Source organism: Anomalospiza imberbis, chromosome 2, assembly GCF_031753505.1.
Source record: "Anomalospiza imberbis isolate Cuckoo-Finch-1a 21T00152 chromosome 2, ASM3175350v1, whole genome shotgun sequence".
In the NCBI taxonomy this organism is placed as follows: domain Eukaryota; kingdom Metazoa; phylum Chordata; class Aves; order Passeriformes; family Viduidae; genus Anomalospiza; species Anomalospiza imberbis.
In genome coordinates this window covers 96,958,496-96,985,424 of record NC_089682.1, presented here as the reverse complement: position 1 = coordinate 96,985,424, position 26,929 = coordinate 96,958,496, and the positions used below count along the sequence as shown (strand labels likewise).

The 26,929-nt window shown below is 40.4% G+C and overlaps 1 protein-coding gene across 9 annotated transcripts in view; it reads left to right on the top strand.

Moving 5' to 3' along the window:
• Positions 1 to 26,929, top strand: part of KLF12 (KLF transcription factor 12) — a 229,750-nt gene that overhangs the window by 146,088 nt on the left and 56,733 nt on the right. For 8 of the 9 annotated variants that reach the window (XM_068182323.1, XM_068182319.1, XM_068182322.1 and 5 more), the window contains 2 exons: positions 12,978 to 13,113; positions 25,474 to 25,533. In XM_068182323.1, the coding sequence (XP_068038424.1) occupies positions 12,978 to 13,113; positions 25,474 to 25,533 (196 nt within the window). The remainder of the gene's footprint in view (positions 1 to 12,977; positions 13,114 to 25,473; positions 25,534 to 26,929) is intronic. The other variant, XM_068182327.1, reaches the window with a different exon arrangement.

The following is a 26,929-nucleotide window of genomic DNA, read 5'->3' as shown; positions in this document are numbered from 1 at the left end:
AAGAAGTTCGGGTTAATTTAAATAAATACAATAGAAGTAAATTGGGCAGCAATCCACTCTAGGTAGTAATCTTTTATCAGCTCTGCTGGCGTGTTTTTCATTCTTTAATGCAAAACAGTATCAATAATTAAAGACAGTGATATTGCACCAATTAACCAATTAAAATATTTTAATATGTGTGCAGACTAAATTCTATTCAATGATCAGCTCTTGTGTTGATAACAAAAAATAAATGTACACAGATCCTAGCAGGACATTGTTGCCAAATTTAATTAGTTCCTAATCCTCTACCAGCTGATGGACAAATGCAGGTTTGGAGTCATCTAGAGTCACAGCTTTCAACTTTACATGAATGCTGCTAATTTTCAGAAACAGAAAAATATGCACACTGAAACAGTTGATCCACAGAGAGCATCAGCAGCATAATCACTGTGTTATTCCTGTATTGGTGCTAATTCAGAGATGACGCTGATGATCCAGGAGTGCCAGTTGGGAAGCACTTAAAGTTATGTTTTACATTAACCTTTATCTAAGCCCTTTTCACACAATTGAGACTAAGGCACTTTCCTGAAAAGAGATATTTTTAATGTGAAAATTAATGAAAATTACATCAGACCTGAGCTCAGACCTCTTCTGTTTTTCTAGATTTCAGATGCTGAGTGGAGCAAATACAAGAAACAGGGCATAGAGAAAAGCTTTTTCCTTGTTATTCCCAATTTTATTTTTCTCATGCTGAATTTTCCTCTTCCTTCCAGGTTTGACTAGAACCATTTAATTTTTAGTTTTTTTGCAAAACTTTCTCAGGTTGTCACCATCCCTCTAATACTGTCTCCAGGTGTTTTGTGCAGGTGGCTTTCTGCTTCCCCTGATGCTTCCCAGTCCTCCTTTCTCTCTCTCTCTCACTCGCAGACAAAACTCTCCTGGTGGCTGCCTTTTTAGGCAGTTCAAGCAAATAGTTCTTTCTTCATGTTCTGTTTGAATTTTTTCTTCCCTCTGGCACAAAAAGTGGCTACCTTGTCTTCTGTTTCCCCGTCTTTTTCTATTTCTCTATTTTTTCTAGTCCTTCCCATCTTGCTGACTGCTCTTTGAGTGCCACTTTCAGCAGCTCTGCTTTGTCTGCCCCTCCTTTTCCATTAGTATTTCCACCGTATAGTGTCATCTCCTGCTCTGCCTCTGTGCATCCTTCTCCATGGTGCCATTCATCATGGTGTTCTTGGTCTCACCACCGTTCAGAAGAGTCTCAGTTCTCCTTTTCTGCCTCCCAGATTGCTGTTTATTTCTGCTGTCTCTCCTGCCTCCTCTCTCCCTTTTTTTCCCTTTTTTTTTTTTTTTTTTTTGCTTGCAAAGTTTTTTTTTGTTTTGAAGACATGTAGCCCTAGTATATACAAGGTGCCAGCAGCATCCCATCAGAGAGCACCCTTATGTCAGAGTGATGTGCCTTTGCAGGATTAAAAACCTAGTCTAAATCAAAACCAGGATTGGTGCGTTTTTAGGAAGTTATTAACAATGTTTAATTAGAAGGTAATTAGCACTATTTTCGGTGTCGGTAATACAGCACTTAATATTTGCAAAGCTTAGTAAATTCCTACAAGTTGCTAACAGCACAACACTCAGCTATGAACACACAGTTATGTGCAGACTCCCTTGTTGACCATGCACCTTCCTCCCCTGGTCCACCCATTGAGGAGGACACACTCAGGGGAGATCCCCCGAGCAGCGGGGTCTCTTGCAGCCCCCACAGCACTGCCTGGCTGTGCAAGTTGCATGGTGGATTTACAACCTTCTTCTCTCATTTTTTCGTGCACACAAAGCAGAGTAATGCGTTAGGGCTGTCGGGCACAGAGGGGGAGGGAGCCAGGCACGAGTCCTCATGGGCACCACGGGGCCAGGCTGTGCCCTCTGCCACCCCACAACATGGCAGAGTCAAAGCTCACTTCCTTCAGTGGTCACTGCTCTTGTCACAGCCTTAAAAGGTGCTTGGAGGTTTTTTTATGTGAGGATTAGGTGGTGATGACTAGGCATTATTGTACATTAAAATACTCCATGAAACAGTATTATAGTCCCAGAAAAACTCTTTCCTTGCTTTTTTTTGCTCCCTGTTTAGCAGCATTGCTAAAAGTTTAATTAGAGGCCCAGCAGGTAGCAGCACCTATAGATAAGACTGCTTGATGGTTTCCCTTAAAACCCTATCTTCAGTTGCTCCAAGTTTGTCTGTATGTTAACCATTGAGACTAACATTTTTTATACTGCATGTCTGCTTCAAGCTGTTGCTGTGTTTTCTCTGTTTTTTTCTTTAAGAGGAAATTTTCAAGAAGAAAAACTATTCCACTCTTCCTGAGACTGAGCATAGAAGAAAAAAAAAGTAGTATTTTCTATGCTGAAAAATTTATTCCAGCTTTTTTCTTTTTTTTTTGTTTTTTGGTGAAAAACTGTAGAACCTCAGGGTTTTAATGACATGAACGTCATGCTTAGTTTGGACCACTGTTCTTAGCTTTCAGCAGATATCCATGAATACTACTGGCAAATCATGTCTCTGTGGCAGCAGGTTTTGCCAAATACAATATTACAGAAAATTGTTTTCTGTAGTTCAGAGGAGTTAATGCATTCATTGAAGAGCCTTTTAGAAGCTCCTTACTGATAATGGTGGATGAAGAGCTGGTGCAACTTTGATATTTCTGGAGTTTTGGAATCAAATTTATGGAGTCTCATTCTTACGGGTTTTTATGTTTTCAGAAGGTACAATCACTTGCAAAATTCACCAGTCAGAACATTATAAATTTAAATTTGCCAACTGAACTTTCTCTGGTTCCCTTGTACATAAATAGCTGTATTGACATAGTCTTGGACTATTTTTATGTTATATCTGTACATAGACCTGGCAAAAATACACAGGTTTTGTCTTTTCACAGTTTGCACATGGCATATTCCTCACTGTGGATATATTGATAAGTAGTAAATGCAGTATCTTTTGCTGCAGATTTTTTGTTATTTCAAACAGGTAGTACCATTGGATTACATTATCCGCTTCCCTTATTTTTTTTAAAGTACAGCCTGTTATTTCTGCCTACTGTAAAGTTTATTTTGCAAAAGTAAATGCAATTTGTAGTACAAAGATAGAAACTAAGATGTTCCATATGTTTAGAGGTCAGATTGTATGGTCTGTTTGTATAAATTATGCTATGGAAGAGACTTTTAATTAAAACCAGTAGTGTTGCCTTTTTTGTTTCATGTGGAGCGATTATCCTTTCTGCATTTTAGTAGATGGTTATTTTGGATTTGAGTTGCAGCGAGGCTGGGAGTTTCTACTTTAGCTACCATCGTTTGTTATGCACAAAAATCTTCTGTGGCTGTATGTATTCCAGCCTGTCCACCTCCCCCCCTGCTGCCCCTCAGAATGTTGGATCTCTCTCCCCCTTGTTTGGTTGGTTCAGGTGAAGAAACACTAGTGGTTCTGGGAAAGCAGGAACAGGTTGGCAATAGCTGGCCAGGAGGAGAAGCAGGTGGAGGAGAGGCTTGTGTTCATGGTGGAACCTGTGCTCCTGAAGATGGTGCACATTATCTAAGAGCTAGAAAAAACAGTAGTTTTTGCCAGGGTGGAAAGTTAAAATATAGGATCTATGGTATGCTGTGGTATTTGAAACTGAGGAGGTTGATTTAAGACAAAATGGATTAGGTTAACTATAGGGACTTTCCTAAACAGTCTTCTACTTAAATTTCCAGAAAAGTGCTACTTCTAGTGATTCACTAGTGGCATACTTGGGTTTTTTCTCTGTAGAAGCAAATGCTCTTTTACGATTCATCAATATGATTTGTTCATGTTGATGTTCATTGTTCGTTTTCAGCTAGGAGGGATTTGAGGAAGGGAACGAAGTACAGGCATACTCCAACTTGATTTGCGAAGCCCAGCATAAGCAGGATGAGTAAATCTCTTTTGACGTATCCTGAGTCCCTGCACCTTTTGGAAGCTGTTAGTTCCTTGCCTTCCATGCCAAGAATGCCTCTGGCCCTTCAGTTCTGTATTCTCACCAGGGCTGAGCTTTGATCTGCTTGCTTTTATCCCATGAATTTGGATCCAGCAGAAACACATGCCTAAAACTTCTCATTTATTTTCTCTCTGCCTTGGGTTTTATTGTGCCTTGGACCAACCTGCTGGAAGCTTCCTAATGTCTAAAATATCTCTGGCCTGTTGCAGTGTGTAAGTTACAGTCTGCTACTGTTGTGTAGTAGTTTCACAGTATTTTATTTAATAATAAATACATTCTGTCTTTATTATTTTCCTTGTTTACTTTTGATGATAGAGTGTTTGTATACTGGATGCTCCGTGAGACATAAATCTCAGTAGTCTTAGTAGTTTCCTTTTTTGTGTAGATGCGATCTCCTGGCATTGAAATGGCTTAGAAAGAGAAAAGTCCTTTGTTTAAAAAATGGGTTTGTATGTTTATGTATACAACCTAATGACAGAGTTGCTGAAGTATGTGCACATATTACATCCATGTGATCTCCCTTACCTCTGTATTTCTCCATATAGCTGTTATTTTACAGGTTTATGGCAAATTACTTGACTGTTAAATTATTTTAAGTATTGCCTTTGATTGGATCATAGTAATTAATATTCTCTGCTAGATTAGTTACACCGTGCATTCAGTGCCAGTTCCCATTCTTTGTGAACCATAACCATGCTAGGTGCAGTTAACTGCTCAAGCCATATAGTCCCATAAAATCTTAATAAAATCTGAAAACTGTGGAGTATGGGTAATCTTGCTATAAATTGTAATAAAAATTACCCCTGTAGACTCTATATTCTGACCATTAGGTTCATGGATACTGCTGCTTTGTACATAAAGTTTTATGAAATAAATCGACCAATTCTGCTGCCCCTACCAGGCACCAAGCTGTTTTGATCAAAAATATGATAGGTGCACTCAGAGCATTTTTCCGATGCATAAAGCATTTATAATGAACTTAAAATAGGAAGAAAAATGCCATATGTATACTTTATATGGTAGGAACCAGCTTAGGAGAAGGAAATCATGAATAGCATCATTCATATGCATTTGGTAGGTCTGTAAAGACACAATTTTGTTTACTAAAATGCATTAAATAAACCTGAGTACAACACAGTCTCTGAAGTTGTAATTTTTAAGTAGCTCCTGTACATCTGCGTCTGGAAGTGTTGCTTCCACCGTTAAAAATGCATAATGTTGTCTGTTGCAATCTTTTTTGATGCTCTCCTGCTAAGTCCATGATGGTGTACTGTTCTCTAAAAAAATTTCGAAGAAGGGGGATGTTCATTTGTTTCAAACATCAAACTGTGGTGTGAGGCTGACTTCCACAGTTGTAAAACCAATTTTCCAAGAGAAACCAAGAAGGATGGAGATGATTTCCTTCTGCTTGGTGTTTGATCTGCCCAGATGCATCTGTTATCAGAGACATTTGAGACCGTTTCAATTTAAGAAAGAGCAGAAGACTTGCTCTTGGTCGGGAGCTTTCTCGCAATATTTCAGATACTGAACTATGCTGTATGCTAAAATTAAGGGTCCAAAGTTATGCTTTAGACACTGCAGTCAGTATTCATAACTGCAGTGTTTCTGATGCTGGCAGATTAATTGTGTATTGTGCTCAAACATGAGTGCCATACAGTTTACTTAGCCATATTTTCCATTTCCATCCTTTTAGGAGTTTGGCAGCAAATGTCTGTTTGTTACTGCAATCCTTCATGCTCTGCAGACACAGGGACACATGTGTAACAGCAGTAGTAATGAGATTCTTGTTAATGTTCATTTTGACATGTGAGGTAGTATTTTGTTTTCCATTTGTAATGGAAGTAAGTGCAAAGCAGCTTTACTTGCAGCTGGAGACGGTCTTTAATCTGTTGTATGCCAGCATGGACCGAAATCAACCAGAGAGGAGTTTACTGGAAACAGCAATGATGACCCTTTCTGGCTTAGTGAGGCATCCCATGTTTCTGCTTCATTTAAACTTCCATCACAATAAAAATCTGTGTTTCTGAGACCAAACCCATCACCAGGCGTGGATCTGAACTGGCAAGGCTGGAGGGGCCTCCCCACCATCCAGGCTGATGTCTCAGCTAGCACAGGTCTTGGTGTCACTGCCCCCACTGCAGAAACGTGTAACCCTGTTTCTGGCAGGCAAGTCCTTGTGTGTGAATGGCAGGACCAGTTGGAAATCCCATCATGAACAATCATTTTGATTAGGAAGTTGATAAGGCATCCTTCAGAGAAAGCAGGGTGGGGAGTCTAAAATGTGAAACAAAAGCAAGCAAACCCTGAACTTGGAAATCCTTTCAAAGAGCAGGAACAAATTTTTAATTATTTTAAGAGTAACGGTGTTTCTTATTGTGGTGTGGTGTGTTGGCAAACCTGCATGTGGGTAAGTTTACAAAGTTATTAGCTGAGAAGTTAAGTAAATGCAGAAAGCTGAGTTTTTAAGCTGAAGAGAGACAGAGGTATTTCAGGATGCTGAAATTTTCTCTCTGCTTTCATACTAGCAAGCATCATCTCACAGAGTCATTTCGACATCAGTTAATTACTGTGTAGCTTAGCTATAAATTGAGGCAAAACTCCTAATGGTTACTTAGTTTTCTCCTGCTCTTAAATATTTCATTCATCTTTAGCCCAAGGGTCTCATGTTTTCCTTTAAATCAAAGATAGGATGTAGACATAAAATTATTTCTAGTGGGTGTTCATGAGCCTAATGATGAGATGATTTCACTCACAGGAAATTTGACTAGGGAAAGTAAATCAGGTTGCAGTAACTGATAACTGCCAGTGGTGACAGCAGTGTTGTGGTGTACGGCCCTTTTCATGCCACCTGCAGCCATCCAGATGCAGGGCTTCTGACAGCGCTTGGCTTTGTCTGACCACATCAGAGCTCTTGAGGTGTGTATCCCTGATTAATCACTGAAAAAAAGCAAAGATGTTAGGACATACCTGGCTGATACCCAAGTCTGACAGATGGGGAGAAAATTTACCTATCATCCTATCAGCAGCACATGTGTAAGAAGTGGGAGGAGGGATGCTGGGCTCTTGTCAGCCTGGAGCGATTTAAGTCCACAATCCCTTCCTTCCCAAGAGTTTCCAGAATGTGGGCAGGAGCACCAGTTTATGGAATGAAGAAGGAAAAAAGTCCCCTGATGGTGTGGCTGTGGGCTCAGGTTATTCCCCGGGGGAGGTGGAGGCTTGATCCTGTTCCAGGGGGTTCATCTGCCCTTAGCAACCGACAAGCTGGATCCTTCCCAGAGATTGTGCTTCCGTGACATGGCTAATCCTGTACCATGTCAAAAGCAATGCAGCTGTGTGCCAGAAAGCACAAATGTATGCAGTGCTCATTAAAAAGCTCCTATGTAAGTTTAAATCTCTTCCAGCATTGCAGAACAGGCAATTCTGTCCTCAGAAGCGGGATCAGGTATTGTCTGACCCCACAGCCAGAATAAATTTTAAAGCCCCAAACGGTTCAGTTTGACAGAAATAGAAGCAAGCTTATATCTGATCCAGATCAGGCTTTTTCCTACTGGCAACTGGCAGCTGGCAGATACAATATTAATGATGATAGACTTAAGTTGTGTAGTATTTACTGGCTGGTATGTGCTTTATGTGAGATCCATTTGCACATCTTCACTTAAAACAAGTGCAGGAAGTGAATTTGCTCGTAGTGCCCAGAGGGAATCTCCTTTTTGGTACAGTTTGGCAAAGGGGCATTAAGAAGTGATTGCATGTATTTGTGTGCATCATGAGCAATTCTCTCTACTTTTCTTAGCAAAAAAGGATCATTGTTTCTTGAGGCTAACAAGGATGGGAAGCAATGTGGCTGCTTGCAGCCTTCAGCACTTGCAGGCGTTCTTAACTCTCCTGGCTCACCAGTCTGTTCAGCATGGAGAGCTAACATCTTGCTTCTGTAGCTCCTGTGCAGTCATTCAGTGGCATCTTTGTCCCATGAAAGCAGCAGTCTCTGGTTTCTTTTTGCTTGCCTCGCCTTAGCCTCATTCACACTTCACGAAACCATCAGATAGCTCTGTTAGACAAATCTTAACCTTTCAAGAGGCATTGCAAGGGCAAGAAAACCAATTAGGGTTTAGGGCTGGAGCTTTATTAATTAATGTGTCTGCCTGTATTTGGGAGGTCTCGATTCAGTGACCCAGACAAGTCCTTTCTGGACCCATGGTCCTGAGTTCAAGGAAGAGCTTGTTTGTTAGAGCAAGGTACAGCATGAAGGGAGGTTCAAATGCATTGGCATGTTTTATGGGCTTTCCTCCACTTTGCTTGCCAGTTGCATTCTGTTACTTACTTGTCCTCCACCTTTTTTATCTCATTTGCTAAACTATCTGTTGCCTGCATCTCTTCATCCTCTTCTGTTTGATGTTCATTAGGCCAGTAATTACTTCTAATTCAGTGCTTATGAACTGAAGCTGGTATTTATAAACCTTGATGCCAGGAGTTCAGCAGTTGTTCTTAGATGTCCAAGAGAAAGTCAAAGCTGTTGACATAAGTAGGAGTCATGAACTCCTAATGTGTGACAGTCCTGTGCTGCAGTTTGCATGCAGAGAGTGGTGAGGAGGAGATATATGTTAGGCTTTTGGCCAGTTGGCTATTCACATGGTCCATTTCAGGGAGGAGAGTAGCTTTAAAGGCTGTTTTCCCCTAGCAGCTGCAGCCATGCTGATGAGAAAACAGGGCAGTTTACACCAGCTGGCAGCAGCAAAGCTCAGCCTCTTGGTCAGTCACCTCAGATCCCAAGTGCCTCGGCCACCCACGTCTGCAAGCTAGACGGAAGTGACAAACGAAGAGAGAGACAAAAAAGGATATATATGTAGGCTGACATAAAAAGTAAGGGAATAATCCCTAGAACATTGTTTTATTTACTTACAATCTTTAGTTAAGTTTTCTGCAAATATATAGCAGTACTCAAAATACCTGCTTTTGAATTTACCCACTGATACATTTACATTCCTCACATTTCGTCCTCTCCATACTTATGTGTGGCAGCACCTCATGATGTGCTCAAACATTGGTGTCTGATGGGGCAAGCTGTACCTAGTGGGTACAGTAAATTCTCCCTGGGTGAAAAAGTACAGCCCTATTAGCAACTTTGTGTCTGTGCTAGAAGTGTACAGAGTAGGACTTACTGAGCAGAAACAAGGAGAAGCTAAGTGAGAGCTTTCATCCTGGCACATTCCTGTAGTAATCTAAAATCAATACCAGATGTCATAGGAGTTTCAGTAATATCTTATGAGCCAGCAATCTGCAGTAATAATGAAACATCATATCTTATAAAGAATGAAAGTATGTAACATTGTTCATACACATTTATACCATCTCTTTTTGTGTAGGTGTAATCACGCTTAAGTGATCAGAATTCACATATAAGGACTGTATTATAGACTAAGTTATGTAACAACTTTCATAATTTTGAGTTAGGTTTAGTTTCTGAGCTAGCTAATTAAAACCTCTGCTGTAGTGCAAGTCAGATTAAACCTCAGTTAACATACATAGCTTTTTTTGTTACAATTTTTAATTCTGTGAACAAATAACTAGCTCTCGCAAGTGCATCGTCTGTAGCACGTTTAAATATTGGCAGATACAAGCATAATTTTCTGTAATGAGATTCACTGTAAGGGGGAAATACAAGCTTTTCTCAGAAGGTAGTAAGGCACTGGAACAGGTTGCCCAGTGAAGCTGTGGATGCCCCATCCTTGGAAGTGTTCAAGGCCGGTTGGATGGGGCTCTGAGCAGCTGGGTCTAGTGGATGGCATCCCTGTCCATGGCAGGGGGGCTGGAACTAGATCGTCTTTAAGGTCCCTACAAACCTACGCCTTTCTGTGATTCTGTGAAAAGAATATAATCATTTCTAGATTTAGCATTAATGAAATACATAGTAATAACCTCATTGTTTTAAGACTGAGCATTAGGGAGCAAGGCAGAAGTGGCACTTCTTTCCAAATAGTTTTCTGGGCCTAAATCAGCTGACTTGGTGGTTCAGTTGCTTTTAAATAAAGTACTAAATTATCCCTAGTGCTCAGGTTGAAGTTACACATTTAATATCATCCTGTGTAAGTTGTGATTTTAAGAAGCACAGTTAGAATGATGCACATTCTGCCTAAAATAATTGAATGTTTCAAACAATTTCTAAGTTGTTGTGTTTGTCTCATGTAGGTCATGGTTCACTGTCAATAGCCTTTCCTTTGATAAGCAAAGGTGTTTACCATACATGAAGAAATAGTAAGCAGTCCAAACGTAGCCACCATTACTGAGGCACCTAACCTGTGCCTGTAGAAGGGTAATAGAAGTAGTACTGTGCAACTGTACTCTGCTCTGTGGTTCCAGAAGGGGTTGTTCCATCAGCTTACTGAACATATTTAACAGTATTTTCCTTATGCAATTCTGTAACATAAAAACCACAGCTGAAAGTTAGTTTATAATCAGTGTTCTTTTATTCACAGGTGGTTTGCAGCTGAGATATAAATTAAAATTTAAGACCAGCTTTCCCTGGATTCATCACTCATTTGTGGAGTGCTTTCTTTTCACGAGCCTAGCTATTCATCAGTCCTACTGTTACGGCTGCACAGCTCCTGAAGTATCTGCAGCCCTCCCATTTTTCATTGTAACTCAGTCCCTTCTGTAGAGTCAGTAAACACTGTAACATAAGAAAGACGGCATAATGGCAGATTTAACTATGACTTTTGGAGTTGCTCCCTAGCTGTGGGCCCACTGAACTGTTCATGATCTCTAAAGAGAGCCTGTGATACCTATTGTCTAGGTCTGTGGTTAGCCAGAGTCGAGTAGGAATGAATACCTTTCTCAAAAATCATGTTGCAAGACCCAGAAGAAAGTGTCCTGTCTCCTGTGCAATACAGGAGAGCACAAGCTAACAAACTGCAACTGTTAGCTTTTTATTTAAATAACATAAATTCTCTTATTTCACCAGAGCAGACAAAATAAACACATTTTTACATAAATCTCTGCCTGTCTTTCCCCTTCCTATGCCTCCTTTGCACAGTCAGACATCTCTTGAGTTTTACTCTCTTCTCCAGCTGCTTTTGGTGTCTCTCAGCACTTACTAATCCTATGTGGTATTTCATGAGTAAGGAGAAATGTCTTTCTCCATATTACCTCTGAAGTTTATCTATGGCACAAGCAACCCCCAGTTCCTCTCAGCACTATCCCAAGTCACAGTTGTGCCCCATATTTCTCCCCTATACCCATCTCTATTTTCCCCTCCCCCTATCCTGCTGAATTGTGCTTTCTTCCCCTTTGAAGGACAGCGGCCAGCATAAGAGGGAAGGCAGGTCGCCTGCCTTTCTGGTCTCCTCTCCTTTCCTGTTTCTTATTGGCAGAAAAGCTAACTCTGGCCATCTGCCTGGTGCACACCCAGCTGTTCTCACTCCTCCTCCTCCACAGAACAGGGGAGAAGATAAGGTGCAAGAGCTCAAGGCTCAAGATAAAGGCAGGGAGATCACTTACCAATTACCTTTATAGGCAAATAGGACTCAGTGCAGGGAAAAGTAATTTATTGCTAATTAAAAGTAGATTAGGATGGTGAGAACCACCATCCCCACCCCCCTTTTCCAGGACTCTATTCCTTGATTCCCAGCTCTTCTCCCTCCCCCATCCTAGGGGAATGGGGACTGGGGGCTGTGGTTACTCCATGATAGTTCCTCTCTGCTGCTGTTTCTGCTCACACTGCTCCCATGCTCCACTGTAGGCTCCCTGTAGATACTAGTTCCATCAGGAGAGTCTCCTCCAGGAACTGCCCCATTACTGAGAACCTTCTCCCTTCCATCTCCTTGCACATTGGTATCTCAGAGCTGTTTCACATGATCCCAGAACTGATAGTATTGGAAGCGACTTCTGGAGATCAACCAGTCCAACACCCCTGACAAGTCAGGGTCACCAGGAGCAGGTAACACAGGAACACATCCAGGTGGGTTTTGAATGTCTCCAGAGAGGGAGGCTCTACAATCTCCCTGTGCAGCCTGTTCCTGTGCTCTGCCACCCTCAATGTAAGGTGTTTCTCACACTTTTCCCCCTCACTTCTTTCTTGGCCAGTTGTTTTGCCTTTTCTTAAACCTATTTTCCCTGAGACAGCCCTGCTGTCTGCAGGGCTCAGCTGTGCCCAGCAGTGGGTCAGCTGCAGCGAATGGACCTGTCTGTGTCTGCCGCGGGGCAGCCCTGGCTGCTCTTCGTACAAGTCCCTGTGGCTGTCCCTGCCAGGACCTGGGCACTTACTCCATTGCCATGCAGTATGGGTACTGTAAGCTGTGGACAGATAAAACAGTCCTGTAATTCCTGATCTTCAGATGTTTGTAAGACATGAAACTGGGTGATTTTTCAAAAAAATGTGTTAGCCCTGCTGCCACTGGTCACCTGAATGTTGATTGCCTGTGTGAGGTTACACGTAGTGTGGAGTGAAGGATCCTTCAGAGGCTGACAATGGTGTTGAATTATGTCAGGAATCAGGAGGACTGGGGTTTTGGATGCCTAAATTTTAGTTGAGTGGAGTGACATGGATTCCATCGTGATACCTCACAATGAATGCTCAGAATCAGAGATTGCTCCTGAAATTTTGCTGTCAAATGTACTCTTGAGTGTTCTGTGTTGTACAAAGCAGAAGTAAACCTTTCCCTTCTTCCCTTTCCCTTTGCTTTGTGAAGTCAGGCAGCATAAGTTACTTGAGAGTAAACTGGGTTTTTGTTGGATGCAGTCTGAGCAGTGATGTTTCGTTACTGCTGAGTGCATTGGTGTAGCCTCTGTGAATTCACAGACCTGCATGCCCCTGGAAGTACTCACATCCATCTGTGGCACCACTGTGTGGCTTTGCCCACCTATCAGCTGATTTGGGAAGCTCAGCACAAGCTCTGCTCTCTAGTCGGAGCAGGCAGATGTGTTGTGTGCCCTGATGTTGTTCTGGGACAAGATTAATTTCAGCACACTCATATTAATCCATTATATGTCTCTTTCCAGCACAAATGGACCCCCGAGGCCTATCTCCCAGACAAATTAAAAGTGACAGTGATGATGACGACCTGCCAAATGTGACCTTAGATAGCGTTAATGAAACTGGATCTACAGCGCTCTCCATAGCCAGAGCAGTACAAGAGTAAGTATCACGTTCCCAGACAAGATGAGTGTTGCTGAGGTGTTCCCAGGCCGACGGAGGCACCGGTGCTGCAGGGCTGTCCTCCTGCCTGCAGGCAGCATACCTGCCAACACCTTTTCCGTGGAGCTTTATTCCCTTTTTTGGAAGAGATGACTTACCTCTTGTCTCTCTCATGATCTTTTCCTTTCTTTCTCTCTGCCCTCATTATTAGGTTGAGTTTCATATTGAAGTTGTTTCTTCCCCTTTATATATTTGGAAAGCTTGCAGTGGTTTTATATCTTCTCCAAAGAGAGACCAGGTTAGATTGCCACTCAAAAACCATGTATTTTTTCCTTGACTGAAAGCAGCATCAGGAAGTTGATTCTAGATGTTGTTAGATAGGAACTAGCAGCATTTCTCCTGAAGGACAGTATCATTGGAAGGAAATTACTGAGGGGCTTCGAACCATTTTCCACTGTGGTTATTTTTCTGTGTACTTTTGCTAACTGGGTGGACAAAGGATTTCTTAATTTAGTACTTGCACTGCTTGTTTGAAAAGAAGCAGCTTATCCTGAATATTCGCAATTCTGTAGATGCATGAGCTTGGTCAGTCACTGTAGCAGCTGGTAGGGAACCAACTGTGAGGTAAATAAGTATTAATATCCCCATTTTATAGGTGAGGAAAAGGAGGTTATGTGTAAAGGTCACCCTGTAGGTCTGAAGCAGATCTGGAAATAGAACTAGAGCCTCCAGGCACTGAAGCCTGTGCTAGACCCACAAAATACGTTACTTTATCTGAGAGGTTCAAAATATGGGCATTCTGGACACTATTAAATAAAAATTGGTATAATGAAGGCCATTAGACATTGCTATTGTGTAATTTATTATAGATGCATTTTAAATGTCTTAATATGGTATCTAAAAATGTTTTGCTTTGTTTTCCTGGACATCAACAGCTAAAAGAGCTGACATTTTTAAGCCGCTTTTGGGGAAGTACTGCCTTTGGGTTTTTTGGGATTGTTTTTTTTTTAATTTTCACCAGACATGAACTACCTTATCTTCCAGCCAAGCACCGTAACTGTGAATCTCAAACCAATATTTTCCTTAAGCAGAGAGAAAGAGATGTTTGTGGGCAAGGCAAGACAATGTGTTGGTTCTGTGATTAGAAGGCTCCCTTTCTAACAGTGATAAAGGAGGGGAAGGTTTCTTTGCCAGTGAGGCTATTGTTTGATAGACAGGTCCCATATGTATTTTCAATTTTCTAGTCACAACAGCAGGCCCTGAAGTGCTAAGTATTTTTTCTCAATTTATAACACACATAGTAAGCCAGAAAAATAAAACAATACGTCATGATTTTGCACTGTCTAATTACTGAACAAAGGAAATGTGGAGTGCTAGCAAGTAATTTTAATATGTGACTGGCAGGCAGATACTGTTCTCTGTGATGGACATTGCTTGAACACTTAGAGAATTGGTCAAACCATGGGAAGCTTTTTTTGCTTCTGTACAATGCATTCCACAGTTTGTGACGGTAAATATATTGAGTATTACTTGACTGGCTCTGGAGCTTAAGAATCAAATTAAGAAATTTAATAATATAACATCAACTCATTCTTGTTACAGGTTTTATTTAAACAGTAATCTGTTAGTTTATTTCAAAAGCCCCATTAGGAAAATCTAATTTGACTGTGATCTGCAATTTGTCATCTTTACTTCATTCTCGGTCACAGACACCACACATACAGCTGCTGAGTTGAAAAGGAATGTTGGCACTTCATACTGACCGCGCTCAATCTATTTCTTACTTGGTCTGCAATATTGTGTCCTACGGGCAGGCTCTATTTTGATTTTAGGTGTCTAATATGTACCTTAATATTCGATGTTTAGCAAAGGACTCCACTGAAAAAGAAGCTCTCGTTCTACATAGCCTTGTTGAAGAGAGGAAAGTGCCTCTGAAGCCTTCCAAAGGGAGATCCTGTGTGCTCAATTTCAGCTTCTAAACTTAGCAGACAGGAATTTCCTCTGAGGACATGGAAAGGCACCTACTGTTCTGCTGAATAACCGGGCAGCATAGGGACATGCATAGAAAGACTTCTTTAGCAGTCAGTAAAGCGTAGGTCAAAGCTTAGTGCCTGACAGAGGCAGGTTGGCCTTTGAGTCTGGGTGACTGTCCCACAGAGTGTGTTGTTTTCTAAGTGAGCATGTAAGCTCTTTCTGGTGAATAGTTGCCTAAAAAAAACTTCTTGTAAAGAGTGTCTGGGAAGTACACCACAGTGCTTCCAAAGCATTGGCAGCATCCTTTTCTTCAGTACCAATTGGTGTTTATAGTCATGTCTGTTAAACATAATACCAGTTTGTAGGTTCTTGGTAGCAGGTGTGAGACAACAGCTGATCTTTTCCTGGTTGTTTTTCAGACCCGTTTTAAATTATTCTGCATAAGAATTATGAATATATATATATGTATGTATGTATGTATATATATTTGCCTACTGCCACCTATTCTCTAAGAGCAGTGAGGGGGTTCAGACTCTGGGGATTTCAGTATTTGGTGGTAGGCATTTGCTTTGGGTTGATCCTGTAGAGCCTCTCACACAGCATGTGGGGCTGTGAAGGATTGCCTCAGTGCCTTGCCTTTCCTTGCCTCCTGCCTTTCCCCGTGTGCTGTCTGGTGGGCTCAGGATTCATCTTGCCTGCGTGGCTATCTGCATCCCAGGCAGTTACCTCACTCCGTGCCTACGGGAGCGCTTAGCATGCTCAGGCAGCAATCCTGCTGCCCTGTTGGAGCTGTCTAAATTAGGGACAGCGAGAGACTCCAGCCTGTGAGCTCCTGTTCCTCTCCATCGCCCACGGGTGGTGCAGGCAGCTGCCTGGGACACACGTCAGCACTGCAGATCCCTGGTGCGAGGTGAGGCCACGGCAATCCACAGCGCCTGACTGGGGAGCTACTGTGCCAGGAGCTGGGAGTGGCAGCGACGTACTGAATGCCCCTGCATCTTCCCTTGCATCTCAATCTGCCAGGTTTTAACCACAGGGAAATCAGCTCGTTAGTTTTTGAGGAGAAACTGATTTTTTAATACAGCCATTTTAAAGCTTGTTTTGGAAATGACACTTAACCTAGCTGGGTCACAGGACAGTTTGGAATGCCTATTTGAAAGCTTTGCTTTTCATGTCCTCTTAAACTGGATGGCATCCACCTATGTTGCTGCTTTGTTTCAGGTCCACTGTAGTCTTATAGAAACAAAATTCTTAGGAATAAAAATTGTGACAATGAAACACTAAGAGCCACGTGTTTGGCATTAGTTCTTATTTACACAAACAGAATGTAATTTGCTTGCATATTTGTAACGTGACCAAGTATGACTATTTTTTCTCAGGGTAATTGCCTTCTTGCTGCAAGCTTTATGTTGGCTGAGCTTCCAGTCTTCTTACTCAGTAGTTCTTTTGGAATGAGTTTATAGTTCTCCTTCAGTTCAACAAACCCAATCAATAATGTAAAGTTATAGATAAATAAAGTCATTATTTTAAGCATGGTACTTCAGTGAAATTTCTTCCTGTGACATCGGTGGTTTATGGTAGTTGCTATGCCTTACAAAATATGGACTAAGAATTGTTTATTAATCTCAAATAATACGCTCTGGCTGATAATAAATATTGCAACATTATGTAGATTTCAGTGGGCTTTGCATTGTAAGCAGCATTTCATCCTTTCTATGGTGTGTTTTACAAACTCATTTTGACATGTAACATCTAACAAAGAGCAGATTTGCCTCTATATGCCTGACACCACTGATGCTTATTACACAGCAAGAATAGCATCATATATTCAGAACCAAATCTCAGATACACTCCAGAAATCCTTATGAAGCCAAGGGAGGAGAAGGCATTAGTACCCCCATCGAAGACCAGTAAAACTTTTTAGGGTCCCTCAGAGGCAGCATGCTGTTCCATCAGCCTTGGCAGCCTTTCCCATCCCTAGGCAGAACTGATGCAGGATGGCCTCAGGAGCCATCTCCATGGAACATAGTAATGCAAACCCTGAACAGAGCATTCATCTCATTATTTCCTCCACACTTGTGTGGTAAAATACATTATTTTACAGCATGCATCTCTCCCTCCCTGAATATAAGATAAGATCTTCTACTTGAAGAAGCTGAGGGCAGAAGTAGGAGAGGCAGAGTGTGATTTTTAGCATGAACTTTTGACCAATATGTTGGTAAAAATCCAAAGGTGCAGAAATTCCTCTTTCTCTCTAGACTCCTTTTCTCCTTAGGTGTTGTAAGTAGAGGAAACTCCTTTGATGGAATAATTTTTTTCTTTCAAATGTCAAGGAAAAGAGGAATTGTGCATATAAACTGATGATGCTTCAGACAGTGTATTGTTTTTCTGGAGTAAGAGAGAGACAGAAGTTTCAGAGAGGAAATCCTGTCTACTTGTAGTTATAGCTGCAGTTAATTCACAGAGATAGGATTTGTCATTTGTATGTGACTGCTCTGACCTTTAACATGAATTCCTCTTTAGGCTGAGCTGGGTGCCTTGGAGTGCTTGTATGAAAATGAGATTAGGGACCCTACCTCTGTTCTCTTTGGCTACTTTATGTGATTGATACATTGGTGCTAATGTGATCATCTTGCTTTATTTTTAAAATCTCTGGCATCTATCACTGCAGTACAGTAGGAGTTAGCTTTGGATACTGCAGTAACAAAAAAGAGACTCCACAACAGACAGACAGGATAGCCACCATACCAATGTACTCTCTTAAATTAGTACATGCTTTTCAAATCTGATTTTTTTTCTAGATCTCTTTTTTTTTTTCTCCCTTCTCTTCTTCAGTGTAAATCAACTTCTGTGGTTTATTTTTATTTCTTTTGAAGTTTGTATCCTTGTTTCCATCAGTTACTCATTCTCTACAGTTTGTTTTCCTGCTTCGGTTGCAATCATTACTACTGTTGTCTAATTCATTATAGGGAACTTTCACCTCATTTTTTCCTTCCACTTGCAGACAAAATACTTTGTCCCGAGTCTCCAGAAAAACATAAGCGAGGGTGTTTCAGCAGTGTTTGTGTGAACTTTGCTTCCCTCTTCTCTGGTACATCTGCCTGTGCTCATTTTAAAACTGGCACACAATTGAGTGGTGATTTTACATATGGAGAATTGGCTAGTGCTCATTCAGAATTCCTCAGCAAAGGATTTTTTTTTTTCCCACTGGAGAACACTAATTGGTTTGAAGTGAAATTGTGGAATATATCAATTTCAATTTTACTTGTCTCATGAAGAATACCCAAGCCTGGGATGCATTTTTCCGTTGCAGCAAGACTTTAGAGCAGAAGGTTACATAGTTGCTGCAATTGGAGGGCAATTGGACCACACACTCAGAAAGAACTGTCTGTGGGCCTCTGACCTCCCCATAGGCTGTAACATGGTAAGGCTTCTCCTTGGTCTCCTCCAGAGTTGTTCTACAAACTGAACTGACTTGCTAAAAGCATTGAGAGGCGTTTGTGCAGATACGTAAGCGAAAGACAGCAATGACACAGAGCCCTGCAAGGCATCTGTGTTATGGTTGGTGCCCCCACTGTGTCATTATTTCAGGGATGTTTCTGTTCTAGTTTTGTTTTATTTTTTGTCAGCAGTGTCAAGTAAGTATCCTATGGCAGAAAAGAAGAGGTTTCTGCAGTGAAGAGTGTTGCTGAGTTGGACGCTGGCTAGACCCAAGGGCACTGCTGAGCTGGCAGTGTGCTCTGTCTCAGCTACCTGAGGCAACCTCTGGGTAGTGCTGGACTGTCCAATTTGGACATAACCTTGCAGCAAAGTTCATCTCTCACAATGCAAGCTATCTAAAAGTTAGGCTCAAGTATTTTGGATTTCTTTAGTGGAGAGAGATTTCTCATTCCAGTCATCTTTTCAGTTATGCTCATCTGCCTTTCAAAAGGTATCTGTCTTCCCCAGCAGCTGTAAAGAAACCTGGACAAGTGATTTAGAGAGTGATAAAACTTTACATTGCTGAAGTTATTATATATGAGGAAACCCCCTCTATGTTATTTTCTAAGGCCATGCTGGAATTCTGTGGCTTGAGAAGAAACTGAACCTACTACATCTAAATTTGACCTGTGGCAACTACTACAGGTGTGATTTCTCCTCCCTACAAGCAGTTCAGGTAGCTTGTTGAAGAAGTACTGACTTCTTCTACAGTGTGTTTATATGGCATTTTATAAAGTTATTTCTAGCAAAACCTGAATTCTCAGAAACATCTGTTTGTATATAGAAGTGAATTGACCTAAAGCCCTTATTAAGGATTTCAGGAGCTTGAAAGACCTATATACCTTTGGGAATTGCTCTTTTGGCACTAAGTATTGAACCTGGGGTTTCAATAATCCAGTAAACCCATATTAGTCTAAAAAGGTTCCTTTTTAAAAATTATGTGATGTTTAACAAAAGAAAAGTTCAATAACTTGACAGTTGGGCAGTAAAATCAAAGGATGCCATCCTGTGCATGCACTAGGAATTTTTGGTATGAAAATTTTCTGCTATATGTCCCAAAGCCTTTTGCCAGAATAACAAGATTCCCCACCAGCCAATGATGATTAGAAACAAGGGCTAGGTGAATGGCCACTGTAAATCAAAACCGGCATCTTCAGAGAAATTAATGTCACTTCCTGCTTTGAAAGGGCTGTATTGCTTAAATGGAAGTGTAGGGGTAAAAAATCAGGAGGTAGGGGTATTGTGAAATTGTTCCTGAGAAAAGCTAATGTGAAACTAAGAAAGCTTTTAAGAGTAGACCTTGGTCTACATAAAATCATATCTTCCTGTGTCCTCTGTAAGAATAAGTTTCCATGACTGTTGAGTAGGTCATTCTGGAGCTTTTACCATACCATTGCTAGGAGTAATATTTTCCTTTTGAGAGAAATATTTAAATTAATTGCATAATAAGCTTGAAGAACTAAGAAATCCTGGTTCTGCTAAAGTCCAAAATCCTGTTTCTGTTTGCCATTAACTTTGTTTGGTCTAATGATTAGTCCTGAAACTAACAGAAGTCTGGATACTAAAGAAAAGTAACTCAACACTTAGGCTATTTGGGAGACCATTATCTTACAGTGAAAGAGTCACAGGTATTGGTTCATTGATACCTTCTGTATGTCTTTTTCACTTCCTTTGTCTGCCACAAAGAAACTTTCAAAGATCTTGTTTCCCAGCTTCAATTTAGTGTCTGTATTGAATTCACATATAAATGTCTTCTTAGGATAAGTTAAATTTGTTAATTAATTTAAATTTTAGTCTAAGAAGTGCCGATCATTTTAAGGTAGTTGTCAAACTTCGCCCTTACTGGAATTTTACATTTCTAAACATGTTTACACAAACATGCTTTGGAATAAAATGCCATGAAACAATAGTGTGTGATTATCATTCATACGGCATTTTTTATCTTTGGAGTGCTTTGCAAACATTAACTAATTAAATTGTACAGGTCCCCTGTGTGTTCAAATATTGCAATTATCTACAGGTTAGTGACTTGCTCAAGGCCATACAGCAAAGCAGAGAATGAGTTGGGATCAGGTATGTCTTGTCTCTTACTTCTCTGCTTAATCCATTAGAATGTGTTGCTCCAGAGTGAAGCTCAAGTCATTAGTTGTTAGATATGTGAAAGGCATTTTATGGATAGTGAGGCAGGCATTCTTTAATTGCTTGAAGAGCACGACACCCAAGAATGAATTATAAATAGCATTATGAATTACTACTACCCAGTTAGCAGTTTGTACACTTGTTTGGCATCTCTTTCCCCAGTAATTTGTTATTCAGCTTTTTATGTTTTGTCTTTCTAAATCAGCAGAGAAAGCAGGGGCAGACCCGTATGCTTTAAGAAATTTTGAGCTCTAACAAATACTCATGGATGTGGATTGGATAGCAGAACACTGCCAGGGAAAGCCACAATAAAACCTCCTCAGTGAACTGCTACTTTGACTTACTGATAAGAAAAAGAAAGAGCATTGTCCTTTGCTGTCACTTGAGCCAAAATTACTTCTTGTTTCATTATCTAGATTAGATAAGTTTTTATCTTTCCTTTTCCATAAGGCAGTTCCTGTGATTTTGACAGACGTACATGAAGCACAATTAAATCTTAATAGCAGTGCTTATACTGATTTATGGAAATATTGTCCTGAGTGTTTAGGTCAATGCATGCAAAATCATAAAAGTTGTGTAGGTCACAGGTATGTAAACTGCATGTAAAGGAGGGAACTATTAAGAGGTGGACACTGTTTGGCAAGGCATAATTGAATGAGCATGTAAATACAGGAATAAAAAAAATTAACCTAGTTTTTTTTTTTTTTCCTGCCATTTTCCTTTCCCCTGCATAATGGGAAAAGATTTTGGTAGGTTTCCCCATCTATTAGTTAAATCCCCTTTGTGATTTCACCACAACCTCATTTCTCACAGCAAGTTCTTTGGATGCTGGAGATAAAGGAGGAGTAAATGGGAGTTATTGGATGATGGATATGAAGAGAGTCTTTTTTGCATTGAGTTGTGTGCCAAGGAGGTGTCACTGTCCATGTGTATGTATGTGACTTAGAACATGAACATTTCTATTCTGAATACATTGCAGAAAGCAGAAAGGATACTTGGACCTTACAGCCACCACACATAAGAAATTACTCTAGTCAAAATAAAGGAATTGAAGGCTAAAATAAGGAGTAAAGCAGCACAGTGGCTGATATTATTGCACCTAATCCTGGAGTAATGACAGTCACAGGTTTCAGAGTCAAACTCTACATCTCCATCATTAGAGCAATGACAAAAGATGTATCAAGCTTGAGATTCTGGGTCATACTTTTCTTTATTTATCCTCATGAAATATACTGAGTTGCCAGAGGTTAAAGCAGTGCAAGGAAATATGAAAGCTGAGGCAGGCAGAAAATAAGGAAGAGACCAGGGTGGATCAGAGGGGGCAGCAACCTCCAGAGCTCTCTTGTCTAGCCTGTGTTGCTAGCTCGGGGGGGTGATGGAGCAGGCTGGCAGGCACTGCGGCCAGAGGCTGCCCTAGAAAGTGCTCACCTTAAGGCCTGTATACAGGATCTTCTGCATGGCTGAAAAGCCCAGCATTGCAAACAGAGCCTGGAAAATAAATTAACCTGAAAATCACCAGAAGCTGACATCAGGCAGTAAAAGAAACACTTGGTTTATGTAGTCATTAAAAGTCAGCAGTCCCAGTCTTGTCAAAATATGTCCCTCAATTATTTGCATGAAAAGTACAATATTTAGCATAGTGCTGGGATAATGCATGATAAATCAGGGACACACAATGCAGTCTGATAAACATATAAGTCACCATAGTGTTTCTCTTAAGAACTGATGAGCACTGCTGTTTCTATAATCAGTTGCTTGTCAAGGCCAAAGAGTCAAAACCATTGATAAATAAGTTCACAGGAGGAACTATAATAATGACCAAAATCTCAGTCATGAAAGTTTCAAAAGCACAATAATAGGGTAATGTTACATAATAAATTGTTTGCTGGAATTTATTTACCAAGCTGAACAGGTTGATTCCTTTTGCACCCAATTTTTTCACTTCAGACCTGCTTGCTGTCTGTATGGCCACATGATTTCTGAGATCTTTTGCCATTCCTAAAGTATAGTCAGAATAACAGAAAGTGATTCTCTTTTTGCTTGAGAGGAACTACAAATACATGCAATTCTGTAACAGGTACATCTTTGTCAATCTATTACACGTCATGGAGGTTGCACTATCCCAAAATGCTTGCAACACACATGAAGTACTGCAGGTACTCAGGACCAAGATGAGCCACAACAGCACAGGCACTTGAGACAAGATGCATATTTTCTGCTTTGGGGCAGGTCTGATGGAGGAGTTGTGAGGTTCTGAGATAGGTGATTGGCTCCAGCAGTGTGACAGAGCACCTGCACAGGGCATTAACACTCCCACAGTATAGTCAACAAAGAGTTAAAGGCTTTGAAGTACAACGGGCAGAACAATCAGCTTCCTAGAGATGTCTCCAGTTACATCCTGGGTGGGTACTTGGCTGTGAGTTGTCTCTGCTCTCTTTGGAGCTTGGGCTTCTGAAATGTAGTAGTTCATTAAAGTGGTTTGGAAAAAAAAAAAAAAAGAGCAGCTCACGTTCCCAACTTTCCATTGTGGAAATGAAGATATCAAGTTCTGAGCTTACCTATTTCTGCCTGTTGTAACACCCAGATGTCTTCTTGCCATTGGCCATCTCTCGGTGTAAAAATGTGACAGCCAACAGTGGTGCAGCCACCCACCTATGGCATAAAAGCCTGATGTTAGAGCACTAACTCAGGAAGCCAGATATCTACATTTGTGTGCAAAAGATACCCAGGAGTGGTCCTTTTCCTCTTCTTTATTCTATACTTGCATTTTGGATTTGGAAGTGACTGTTACAGATCCTTTTTATGCTGATAACATGGTCTGAGATGTGTTTTAGCCGTTTTCATAGCACAGATAAGCCTCAAGTTCCAGAGGCAAGGATTAGGTACTTCTTTCCATGTCTAGGTTTCTGGTTTGGAGAAGAGGCTGGGTGGGAGGCCACAGCCCTTTGGCTTTCATGCCAAACAGAAAGGAGCATAGTAAATTTTAGGAGTCAGTGATGTTGGTTTGATGATGCCCGAGTGTCTTTTGTTTCAGTGCCTGGATACCGTAGGTTCTGAACAGTTTTAGTTGTCTGCTAAATTTCCCAGTCAAAAATTCAGCATGCAAATACTTAACCTCAACAACTGTAGTTTGGTCTGCCCTGTTGCTTAGTTGTTAAAAAGGGAACTTTATGAAAAGGAGTGTCCAAAATTTAGACTTAGGACTTCCAGGTAATGTACTGATGTTTATATCACCTGTGCAAATAAATTATTTTCCAATGAGAGAGAGAGATGATTGCAAATTAATTGACATGGAAGAGAGCCATTGGTGTTAATGGTTTCCAGTAACCATTTTTCCAGTGCATATTACTTTCAGTTGAGGGCTGATGGGGCAGGGGAGATTTTGTCACAGTGCTCTTTGATTAGAGAATGACACAGTTGTAAAATAAAATCTGTACCTATTTGGTACTGTGGGACAAATACTTGATAAATATTTCTGAAAATGAAAAGACTCTACTTGGAGAGTGGGAAAAGAGTGGAAAAAAACAAAACAGTGTTAGGCAGTGATAGAGCTAATAACTTATACTTCAAAAATTCTGTGCATCATTTTGTCATCTGCATACCATATTTCTGTCATTATCAGAAATTTAACATCTAAAAATGGCAAAAACAGTAAAGAGCCAATATTTGCTGTACACTTGAGACAGGGAAGTGTGACAGGCTCAAGGCATTCAGTGCAAAATTTTGAGAGAAAATGGATTGTTTGTAGGTTTCCAAGGGCCAGTGGAAAATGCAATTATATAAATGAAGCAAAGTTATGAAAGTTTCCTTTTCACTTTCAACAGTTACTATACCAACCTGGATATTTTAATTGAGCATTATAAAAGATCCAAAGCATTTTCAGTGCAAATACATTCACCTGCTAGTGTGCTAGAGCTTTTTTATTACTCATATTCTTATTCTAATATTTTTGCTAGTTTCTTAAGCATTGGCCTCAGACTACTTTCTCAGTACATTTGAGGTCTGAACCACAAAGGACTAAAGGGGCTTATTCATGTTCTTGGCTTTCTGCAGGTTTTTCTTTTTTTTTCCCCTAAGTTGGTGGAACTTTTTCCAGAAACCATCTGTATGAAGCTTCTTGTTTGAGCACATGGAGTAGATCAGAATTTGTCAGTGAAAAGGAACATATCATTTAGGCCAAATCTCAACCAGCATAGGAGTTTGTACAGCTATGGCACTGTATATTGGTGTTATTCATTATTCAAAATGGTATTTTAGAAGATTGTGTATTTTCCCTAGAGTCCCAGTTCTAAGTAAAAATGTTAAAGCCTAAGTTTTTTGGTTTTGTGTGGGAATAATATTACTGATGCAGCAGAATTCTGGGAGCAGGCATTCACTGCAGCCATAATTTCCTCTTCATGCAATGTATGCCTGCTGTAGATTCTCATTAGAGTTTACCTCTTTGTTGCTGATGATTTTTTAAATAAGAAAATATGATCTATCATGATCCAGAATTACCACTGTGCGACATGTGGGCCCTTAAGCTTTGACTTTGCTGCCATGAAAATTAATCACAGTGCTCCTAATGACATAGTTATCATTAGATGGGGCATATACAGAGCAAATTCAGTTTGAGATGAGTTTTGAGTGAATGGGAAAATCCTAAAGTGCCTTCCACGCTGAGGTTATGTGCCTTACTTTGCAGTAAGTGTTCCTCAAGCTTGTCTAAGTCCCCTTCGATTATTTGGGGTAACTTAAAATTCCTAATTGTCTGTGTTCAATTTCCAGAGAGAGCATGTGGGGCTGTGCCAGGTCAGCTGTTAACCCTTTTCGTTTTTTCAACTCCAGGTATGAAGCATTTTATTGTGTATTATATAATATTCTGTTTTATTGATAAAGTCTAGAAGCAGTGCTTTTCAGGTTTCTTTCCCTCTTTATGTCATGACTGGGGGATATGTGGGGGTAGGCAAGATCTGAAGTTGAGTTTTGCAATTGCTTTTTTTTTTATCTTGGGGCTCAGAGGGTTGTGGGAAAGCTGCAATTTTTTTAAATAAATCCCAGTGTTTAAAATATGAGAATAGAAAATACCTTGTCTGATGTTTAATAATATAAAGTGTTCAAAGGAGTCTACTGAAATTGAGTAACAGAGTTAATGTGCATCAATATAGTTCACATAACAATGGATCATTGCCAGTTACCGTGAAGCAAAGCTGCAAAATGTAGGAAGAGCTCTTTGCAAACATCTCCTTGCTCTTATTTCAAGGAGGGCAAAATTTTAAAATCTTTGTGTAATGTGCCTTGTAGATGGCACAGGGTTTACATGCCAGTCCAGTGGCGGGGGGTGGCTGGGAGGCTTCAACAAGTGCTGTGATACCATAATGGCCCTCGAGTTTGCCCCACTTGCCCAGGTAGAAATTATGTCAAATGACAGAAGGATGTACCAAAGCTGGTAGGGTTCCTGTTTTTGTGGGATTCATGGCTGTTGCTTTAGTGGATTTTAAAATAGTATGCAGTGAAATGTCCACTCTCAGTGTGCTTGCTTGCTTGCTTGTCCTCCTCCCTTCTTATGTTTGTTTTGTGCGCCCCTCAGAAGGTTCCTTTGGAGTCGTGTTTATTATGGGACAATTGTAAACCCATCAGCTCACTGCTTTATCTGCTCTTAGTGACCTGTGTGCCCCCTGTCTGTGGAGTACAGAAGAAAAAACAACTTCACATTCAATATAAGCAAGTATGTTCCAGAATAAATCAAATTCTTCACATTTATAAGTACAGTTAAGCTTTGTAATAAAATTAGGAAGAAGGCATGTTTAAGAGCAATTACACTTTCAAATTGCTAATGAGTAGTCAAATACAGAAGTCATTCCTCAAGACTACTCCTATCTCCAATTTGCAGTTAATTACACTACAACTGGTATATTTATATTAAAAATTTGCAGGATCCTATTACTCAAACATTTTCAAAGTAGCAGCAGGAGCAATTTCTCTGTTAGAGCTAATACAAATCTTGTAAGATTTCCTTAACTGTGAAATTGAAATGATACATTTCTTTTTAAAAATCCTTAGATTTTCTTTGATCTGATTGTATTATCCGTGCAACGTCAGAAATAATTCTGGTGAGCCTACTAGTCTCTCAAAATTTTGTGTTTCTAAAATGTATATATATTTCAGTTTTTAATGCAGGCTTCTTTAGCTTGCATTAAATTAACTATAGAACATTTTGCGTATTGGCTTCTTTTCTGCAGCA